Below are 10,163 nucleotides of genomic sequence, written 5' to 3'. Positions count from 1 at the left end.
TTCATGCTTTTTTTCTTCTTTTTTTCCCTTTTTTTTTTTTTTTTTACCGATTCACGTGACAAATCCCTCCTCTCCTTATCAATGCTGGAGGCAGGAGCCGTTTGCATAGATTGAACACATCCTGCAGTTTCTGTATGTGTGCTTCATTGATCTAATCCACAGACCCATATGTGTACCCAGCCCCCCACCAGCCCCCAAAAGCCGCTCCACATCTGGCTGATGCATCCGCTTCCCTCCTACTCAGATCACTGTCGGTATTGAACTGCCTACGTCACGCACCGTCCTCCGCAGTGACGTCACTCGGTGCCCAAGGGACTGATGCCATTTGACGCTTTATTGTTTTAGACCAGATGCTCAAAGAAAATGTTATTCTATTCAAAGGCTGTAATAAGTCATTTTCAGTGTTTATTGTATTATTATATCCAGTGAAGACGTCACTGCTCCTTTTAATATAACACGATTTAATGTGAGACATGTCAGGCAAAAACATGCACTAGTCAATTTTGAGATATTGTTTCCATGACAAGTCTTTCAAACACAGGTGGAGAGTAAACATCCAAAATACACATTTAAGTGTTAATTTTACTACAATTTCTCCCGCATTCATCAAAAGTTAACATTAAATAATGCCTCATTTGCACATTGACATATTGTTGTGATATTTATAGAGAAGTTGAAAATTATATATACATAAATGTATCAGTCAAATTCATCTTAAACTGTATGAATTGTGTGTTTATTTGTCTCTAATAGCAAATGAATGCCAATAAAGAAAAAGTGAGAACGGAAAGAAACAGACATTTAATATGGGCTTGATTACTTACACATGATCTTATCAAAAGTGCATTATAAAAAATTACATCAGTATTTCATGTTTTAAATAATACCAGTATATGTGTTGTAACAACCCTATCAAAACTTGTAATGCAAAAAATGTAGTCAACAAAAGTAATCAACTGTGGAAGTTTCATGGTAATCTCTATTAGTTCATTGTTTTCCCCTTTTCACTAGTAGTGCCTCCACTTAATAATAAACAACCCAATAAATAACCCAATTCATGCTCCATGAGTTTTTGGGCTACTGTCTGTCAATAAATCAATAATCGTCAACAGCCTGCAAACATAGTCTGGATTTTGCTTTTAAATGACTGAATTATGCATTATTATGAATATATAAAGCATTATTTATTATCTTTCTTAGCATCTTTTTCTTTTCTTTATTCTCTTGTCCTGGTCTATGTGAGCTGTTTTATTAAATTTTATTTCTTAATGTCTAATTGGTTCTATTTAGGTCACAAATAAAGTTATTTTGCTATTTCTTATCTAAATCAGTCATATCTAGAGTAAAACAGACCTGAGAATCTAGACTCATATATGATCTAGCTGCTTCATAATGAATTAATGCAGGAATGATGGACATAGTGGGTCACATAGGTCACAAAGCTACAACAGTAACAAGAATCAATACAAAAAAAAACAATGTCAGTCTGTTTATTAACAGTGCCGATATAGATTTAGTGCCAGTAGTGACTTCCAGTTCTATTGTTTTCTCGCTCTAATCATTGATGTATTTAGTGGACCTTCAAGAGGGTAAGCCTCCTAAAATAAATATTTTTTTGAAACATCAGTGTGAATGTTTGAATTTGAGCAAATTAGTACTTCAGCAAAACAGTAGAGACAGACTGACTGTCTTGAGGACGTCATCTAAAGAATAATCTAGAGGCTGTTTTCACAGACAATGGATAATTGACAACCTGACTGCAGCCATGGTGATTTTACTGGGCTTATCTGATTGACTGTTCCACACTCTACATCCAAATTGAACTCATTTGGATACACGGTATCGCAAATACAATTTTAAAGAGCATACTCCAATGTTACCAATACTACAGTTGCAGATCAGTTGAAGTCTTGATGTAGGGGTTGAACTATAGAGGGCATAGGAATAATAGGTATAAAAGGTTTTTTATTTATAGGATGAAGTAACAAAATGTAATTGATAAAAAAATCTAGGTGATTAAAATGCATGAGAAGGCACATATTTTCATGGTTGATATACCCAAGACACAAAACAATCTGGATTAATAAATAGAACTACATGTATTAGAAAAAATAGGTATTTTTTTGTTTTATTTTGGGGTGAACTGTCCCTTTAACTAGTGTTGACACGTTCCCTTTAAATCGAGTTCCATTACGTCATGGTACCAATACGGAAGTAGGTACTCAGGAAACTAACAGCTTCAGTTTTGTTTACATGTCACATGCAATTTGGTAAGTGTTACAGAGTTCAGTTTGGGGGTAAACGTTTTTAACATTTAGTGGCACATTACACGAAGACACAGCCTACACATACATATACATAGAACGCGTTTTAATTTTGTGATAAAATCGTTACCGATATTTGAATTAGCTAGCATAGCTAACGAGCTAACGTCGGTTAGCTAACTATAAGTTTCGGTTTCCTAGGTAAGTTTTCGTGACGGTACCATAACCGTCGGGTGGTGAGTTCAGTAGTTACTGGTGGTAGCGACAGTTCTTTTTGATTGCGGATACTACCAGCTGTTGCCTCTCTTTCAGGAGGAGTTGTCAGTTAGTCAGTTGAAGTTGATGCAGGAGCTCTGTGAAGACCCGCAGCATGTTCCCCCGCAGCGCTGCACCGAGGCAGCGGTCAGCCTACCCGAACGGCCTTTATCCGCCACCGCCAGTGCCCCGGTGCTACGATTACAACCACCAGAGCCAGACTGGTGTCAACAAGTGAGTTTGACAAAGAAAACAACCACTCTTGTGTGCAAGACATCAGTTGCTTTACTTAAACAGTAGTAAACGTAGAAAAAGGTTATTTTGTTTAGTTTAGTTAGTATTGGTTTGTTATTGTTATTTTTTAAACTATATAAATCATCATCATTGCCCAGCCCTACTCTAGGTTGTTGGATACACTGTACAAGGTTAAGTGAGTACAATGTTATGTTATGTTGGTATATCTCTGTACATGCTCATGTGCCAAAAACTTCTTTGGCCAGATTTGTGTCATAATAAATTTAGATAATCAAGTAAAGACAAATGAGGCTAAACAAGTGTATCCTGTTATTCATCAAAGTGAACAATAACCTGAAGTCAAAGTTTTCCACATCAGATCACATGTGCACTTTTGTGTCCTGTACAGTAACCTGTGAATGTCTGTTTGGTAGCTTTTATGTCCCTAGACTAGAAAGGTTGCCTGCATATGAATGGAATCCCAGACCACTATCTCCAGTCCCTCCACGGATTCCTCCTCGAGTCCCTCCTCCTCACACACAAACCATGACCAATGGGCTCAAGTATGTTATTTCACTATTTATTAATGACTGATTTAGCTCTGTCTTCTATTTCTTTAAATTCACCTCCATATTATGAACATTTGACTATAACATATCTTGTGACTTGTTTCCTCATCATTATATTTCTTCCAGGAGGACGAATGATGAATTCAGCCCCAATGTTGTGAAGCGCCAACGCCTTGACTCCCCATCGCATCCCTTAATAGGCTCCCCTGTATCACGGACCCCTCCCCCACATCATCCTGACCAGCCAGTGCCCTCGACATCAAGATTACCTTATGGTTATGATGGTTGCTATCCGAGCCCACGTGGCCATACCCACCCTCCAGTGTCTGCTGTCCCAGATACCTCCAGTGGCCTGAAGGTCTGCGCTAAGGACAAGGTAGTGCATTTAACTGACCTCAATCTGCAGCTGAAATATAAAGTCTGACTGTGTGCTGAGTTTAGTCACTGTGCATGTGTTTGTGCCCTCAGTTAAGCACTCAGATGGTGGAGCTGTTTGAGGCGTGCCAGCAGCAATTGTGCGATTTGGCCCGGAAGGAGGTTATCAGGACTCGGCTGCAAGCAGACATACAGACTAACTATCCATGTGTGTATGAAATACACAGTCACACTCCCCTCTGACTTTCTGCTGTGATCCTTATTCACTAAGTGTGTTTCTCACAGTATCACGGCTTTACTTGACTGGATCTTCTATGAATGGACTCGGCTGTCGGAGCAGTGATGCTGATCTGTGTCTGGTCATTAAGGGAAATGTGAGTTTCTCTGAATCTGCATTCTGAATGTCATCCAAAATGTGTGTGTGTCTGTACAATCATAGATACCCGCTTCCTCTTAAACACGTTTTTCTCTTTTCTGTTCCAGAAAAAACATGAGCCTATTCACGTACTCTCTGTACTCCAGAGGTCTTTCAAGTCACTGTGTGAGTAATAATAAACCACTTTTTTTAAAAATATCAAATAATTTAGAATAATTTATTGTACACTATTAACTTCTTAACATTGGAAAAACTCTCACCTACTTACCTTTAGGGCTGGGCGGTTAATCAGACATACATCATACAATGATTATTATGGATCCTGTCCGTTTCAAATGGCGCTCTCCTTTTGTCAAGTTTTGTCAATACAGCATTTTTAAAGTTAAATTAAAGCAGTGTGCTTTTGCTCATTTTTGCTGACTTACTGACTGGATTATGTTTTATATATTTTCTGGAATCGGGTTTTGTGTACAGATTTTATGTTCTTCACAGACTCCACCAGGAGGCGCTATTTGCCCAGTGGATAAAGAGGTTCAGGTTTATAAGGAAATGAAACTAAAACAACCATAAATCTCATGATGTTTGTTTTGGCTCATAGCATATGTGGAGAGGACTCAGCTGATCAGAGCTAAAGTGCCGATCCTCAGGTTCAGAGAGAGAGGCAGGTAGGAGCAAAACAGACCAGTGTGTCTGGTTTTTATTTAGTTTGTTCTGTTTTGTTTTTACATCCTCAATGACAAGAAGAATTGTAAATATGACTCTTCTGCTTTTTCTACCCTCTTTTAGTGATCTGGAGTTTGATCTGAATGTCAACAACACAGTGGGCATCAGAAACACATTCCTTCTGAGGAGTTATGCCTATGGTATGTGAGACAGTCAATAATACCTTGATTTTTAACTAAAAAAGCAACTTTGCGCTTGATGCCTGTAAGGAAGACGATAAAGTTTTGACCTGTTGTCTTTTGTTACCCTCCCAGCTGATCTCAGGATAAGACCCATGATCCTTGTCATCAAGAAATGGGCACGGCACAATCAAATCAACGATGCCAGCAAAGGAACGTTAAGCAGCTACACACTCGTGCTGATGGTGCTGCACTACCTCCAAAGTCAGTCCAGTCACACACACAGACGAAATATTTTTTATTAAATTTGTACTTTTGACTCATTGTGAATCTTCTATTGAATTTGTTGTTTTGTTTACAGCTCGCAGAAACCCTGTCCTTCCCTCTCTACAGAAGGACTACCCAGTAAGTGTTTCTTTTTTGCAGTTCTTTGTTTTTACCTTCTCTTCCAGGTTAATTACACAAGGCACCTGTAGACTTAAGTCAAATAGTGTGTAACATTGTTCAATCCATCACAAAGAATATGTCTGAATGTGTTTACTTTTTAAGCATTTGTCCTTTGACTTTATTTTCAGGACTGTTTTTATCCCTTCTTGGAAATTGACGCTGTTCCAGAGGGACCCAAACACATCCCCCCCTACGTGTCAAGAAACCAGTCCTCTCTGGGCGATCTTCTTCTGGGCTTTCTCAAATACTATGCCCAAGACTTCAGGTATCTCACAAGGACATCACATTACTGAGTGTAGTGTTTCAGATGCACCCATGTTTTTTGTCTGCTCATTTTCTTGCTGCCATTCCTCATCCGCTGCTCCTCTTGCCAACCTCTTTCCCCTCTCCAGTCCCCCATCTCTTCTCTCTTTCCTCTATCCTGCATCCTCTCTTCTGGTTTCATGTTTCTTGGTGAGAGGCAGGAGCAGGTGGGACCTCTGGCCTTACACGGCACTAACATGACATACCACAATCTCTGTGTTTGCAGTATGTGTGTTACCGTGCCACACCACAGTCGCAAGGTTGAACTAAAATCCATGGCACAAATAGTGCTTCTTGGCAGCCATTTGTTCCAACCACCTCATATCAAACGAAACTTGCAAAGACTGAAATCTCATCCCGTCTTTTTTTTTTTTGCAAAGTATGTTTGTGCCTTGTATTTGATGCATTCAATGAAACCCAGACATTTAAGACTTAAGATTTGAAAGACAGGAAATAGTATGAAGGTTAATATATATCGACCCTCAAGTCTCGGATGCATTTTTATTTTCTAATAGGAATGAGTTTGCAAGTCCAACACACTCTGGAGTTACTAACTGAAATATATTGAGTATTGTTTACGACATGTTAAAGGGTTTTTCAGTAGGTTGTGGCAGTGCAATTCAGAATATTTGATCAAATTTATTTTGGTATTATTTATAGTTATATGTTTTTTAATATACATTATTTGTAGTTTCCAGTATGTTCTGTATGTGCACTAATACAGTTAATCCTATTTTTTTATTGTATTTATTAATTTTATGTCATCTATTCAAGTTAAATAAATGCATGATATTTTCAAAATCTATGAGAAAAATAAACCAATGAAAATAGTGTGAAATAATCATAAACTCATTATTGATTATTAAATGATCATGATTATGATTTTTGCCGCAATCGAGCAGATCTAAAACTTCTCCTTGTTTTTGTTGGCAGTAAAATGTGCATGTTTTCGGAGTTGATTAGCTGAAATTTGCAACAGCCCCTAGTTTGTCCTGACCATGACCTTGGTCAGGATTCTGTTTATTTTCAGTCTAATAAGCATGAAATAATTCTTGTCTTGCAGGTGGGACAGGCAGGTGATCTCTGTTCGAGAGGCCACGGCTTTTTCGAAGAACAACTCTAAAGAGTGGAGAAACAAATTCATTTGTGTGGAAGGTAAACCTGGACATAACACGCCACCACCACCAAACATTTATGGAGTAAATGTCCCGATTAGTAACATAAATGCCTTGTGTTTCAGAGCCATTCGAAAAAAATAATGTTGCCAGAGCAGTCCATGAGAAGATCAAGTTTGATGCCATTAAAGCTCAGTTTGCTGAGGTACACGCTTAATCCTGATAACTATACTCCCTACATATTGTCTCTCTGCCTCAAAGCCGCTGTGGGCCATCCATGAGTTATTCATAATCCTCCTGCTTCTCATCTCTCTGTGTCTGCACAGTCATATCGGATACTACGGGACAAGAAAGACCTGAACTCGATCCTCCCAGTCAGAAACATCATGGACAAGGAGTCGTCCAGGACATAAGGGGCTCCCCTAATGAGACGATCGGGCGGGAGTCTTCTACCTCAGGATGGGCCTGTCTGCAGAAACAAAGAGAGAGCTTTTGGTTGTGATGCGAGAGGAGCCCCGCTGCCTCCGCACCTCACAGCTAGAAAGACTCTGAATGCTCTGGCTGCCTTGGTATCAGTCACATACTGTATTTCCTGTGAAATACGTATCCATAAAACTGCACTCAATTTCCAATGCTTCGCAGACTTTGCCAAATGATTGAAACTGATAATTAAAAATATATTTTTTGTGGATGGACACCATCATCCTGTCACATAAAGTGGTCAGTGGTATTAGAAATGGTTGTTTCCGCTGCATGGTCAACTTAACATTCCCGAGACGAAGTTAAAGGGATGGTTTTGATTTATTGAAGTGGGGTTGTATGAGGTTCTCACCTATAGTTTGTGTGTGTATATACTACAGTAGATGGTGATCAGCACATCCCAAATTTGAAGAAGCAGGAGTATCGGCACGGAAGCTGAACAATGTGCTGGTGTGGATGGCGGCTGCAAAACACATTTTAGTCACCTAAAAAATCAATATCTCTTTAAATGCATGATATGTGAAGAATATTTTCACTGCTTTACCTATCCGTCAGACATCACTTTTCAACAGGATACTGAAGTTTTTCTCTGCTCTCCTTAAAGCCACCAGACCAAAACTGTATTTTCACTTTGTAGAACAAAGGAGCTGCTAATCTACTGCTCCCTCGATTGCTTAGTTTGTTTGTGTTATATCAAGGAATAGCTACCTTTTCAGGTCACTTGAATGCATTTAGCTGCTGCCACCGTCCAAAGCAGTACATTTCTAATTTGCTGTGTGGGTACTCCTGCCGGCTTCTCCAAACTGTTGCGTTCCAACTGCAATCCACCCTATGTAAAACACTGACTATGGATAAGTACCTCATACAGCCCCTTTAAAAATCTGAGATATCCCTTTTAAATATATTGACAAAGTAGAAAAAGACAAAAAAAAATACCTGCACTCTGCTCATATCTGAAGCCAACTTTAAAAGGAAACGACAGCGTTAAGGTTTGACCAATCTCAACCAAGTTTATCTCTGATCTCAGTTTTGGTTTAATCCACTTGCTAGAGCCAAGTAGCAAAGTTTAGAAGCTGCCAATAATTTGCTTCTGCCACATATATGTACAGTATATACAGTATATTGTCTTCAGTCTGTCTGGACCAACTTGTAACATCAAAGCCTTTTTTCTATTTTTCTAAGTCAGTAGTGAAGCTATTGTGGGTACAAACGTTTTTCTACAGCTGCATTAAATGCCCTTTTTTCATTATCACCATCTAAGGTTTCTAAGTTCCGTTGAAAACGGATGTTAAAACAATGTATAAGTTGTCATAATATAAGTGATATTGAGGTGATCCTTAGAGGGCTGTAAAGAGGTCAAACTGGTTATTGTCAATCTTTGTTTGTTTGTGTTATTTCCCCTAAACGGGTGTCAGGATGTTCAGTATCTGCTTCATTTATTTGGACAAACTGATGTTTCACACTCATTTTTGGTTCAGTTAATGTATAAATTATTAGAAGAACTTACACTTCAGTGTGACTTTTTCCCCTTTTGGTTTATATTTTCCTCAGCTCTTTTTGTACATTTTTGTACATTACTGACTTTAAAATGTTTATTTAAAAAAATTAAATCTCTGAAGATGTATGATTGTTTTCACTCTATATTTTTGCTGAATTCTTGGGTGTTCCAAAATCATATTAAATGGTATATTGGATTCTTTTTTCGCAGCTATCATTTATATCCAGATGTATTGACTGAAGAGACTGGGTCATGATTTTTAGAAAGAGACATTGCTGTTGGAGTTTTCAAAATGTATGTTTTGGTTCTTTGAGCACTCAAAGCAAAGTGACATATAGATTTATTGGTAACGCTTTATAATAAGGTCCTTAATAACCATTAATTAACAAGTAATAGGGCATTGTTCTCGCTTTAGATCCGGTAGTTGCAAAAAGCATAGTTAACTTATAGTTAACTTATAATAGATGAGCAATAAAGTATATTTTAATATCAATAAGCAAACAAAATAAGATTAATAAAGGCATGGCAAAGACATAATGGGTGGGTCATGGGTGTTTGTAATGCCATTATTAACACTTATATAAGCTTATAAACACACAATGTTAATAAGCATCTTGTAAGGACTTACAAGGGCCTTATTATTTGTAATTAATGGTTATTACAAGCACCTTAATATAAAGCGTTACCGATTTATTATATTCCAGAAAAGGCAGAATCTCCACGGCCGATATCTCCAACACTTAGCAATCCAAATTGATAAAAATCACTACAGGTAAGAGTGAATATTGTGAAGGTGAACTGTTCCTTTAATCTGAAGCTCTAATACTGTCCCATAGATCTGGTCCTATCCACCTGATATTTTGATGCCAGTTTTTTTTTTAAATTTCCTCATCAAGAGCTCTGATGTCATGTCGTACGTCATTGGTGTTTGTGATTCATAGGCCTTGGGAAAAAAAATGCTAAAACTGAGGATGACTCCTGGATATCTACACTTTTTCTTTAGATGTTCTCTGTGGGCTCCTCCAACAGCTTGGTTTTTGTTTTGTGGTTTGACACCTTATTACACCTAGTTTTATGAGTTCTGCATAGTGTCAGTAGTTCATAGGGGTAGCTGTCTTACAAGAGGTGTGTTTGTGTGTGTGTGTGTGTGTGTGTGTGTGTGTGGCCCTGTTTAGTGTTGCCAGCAGCAGCAGGGGGACCAGAGGGGTACTGTTTCAGCACATGGCCTATATTTAACCTAGCATGGGGGATTTACATCTTAAAGTCACACCAGCTCATTCAGCTTGTCACACTATACGATTATGGTGATTTTCCTCAAATCTACAACAATCTGTTCATAAGTATAAAATCTTAACTACTTCTTAGGTGAAGTACACTTAACAACTAACTCTTAAGACCCCTATGA

The 10,163-nt window shown here is 38.2% G+C and overlaps 1 protein-coding gene across 2 annotated transcripts; it reads left to right on the top strand.

Moving 5' to 3' along the window:
• Positions 1 to 2,211: 2,211 nt before the first annotated feature.
• Positions 2,212 to 8,954, top strand: tent2 (terminal nucleotidyltransferase 2). Of its 2 annotated transcripts, none has more exons than XM_059338205.1 (15): positions 2,212 to 2,270; positions 2,577 to 2,753; positions 3,188 to 3,316; positions 3,449 to 3,698; positions 3,791 to 3,905; positions 3,983 to 4,071; positions 4,181 to 4,238; positions 4,672 to 4,738; positions 4,860 to 4,936; positions 5,051 to 5,179; positions 5,277 to 5,320; positions 5,491 to 5,627; positions 6,729 to 6,820; positions 6,906 to 6,985; positions 7,107 to 8,954. In XM_059338205.1, exons 2-15 carry the CDS (start codon positions 2,635 to 2,637, stop codon positions 7,191 to 7,193), a joined length of 1,473 nt encoding a protein of 490 aa, XP_059194188.1. In that variant the 5' UTR covers positions 2,212 to 2,270; positions 2,577 to 2,634; the 3' UTR covers positions 7,194 to 8,954. The 2 variants fall into 2 exon arrangements, with proteins under 2 accessions (XP_059194188.1, XP_059194189.1); XM_059338206.1 differs by having other exon boundaries at positions 2,242 to 2,465.
• The last annotated feature ends 1,209 nt before the right edge of the window (positions 8,955 to 10,163 follow it).

This window comes from Centropristis striata, chromosome 7 (genome assembly GCF_030273125.1).
Source record: "Centropristis striata isolate RG_2023a ecotype Rhode Island chromosome 7, C.striata_1.0, whole genome shotgun sequence".
NCBI classification, from domain to species: domain Eukaryota; kingdom Metazoa; phylum Chordata; class Actinopteri; order Perciformes; family Serranidae; genus Centropristis; species Centropristis striata.
Note: the sequence above shows the minus strand (reverse complement) of the source record. Positions and strands in the feature narration are given on the sequence as shown.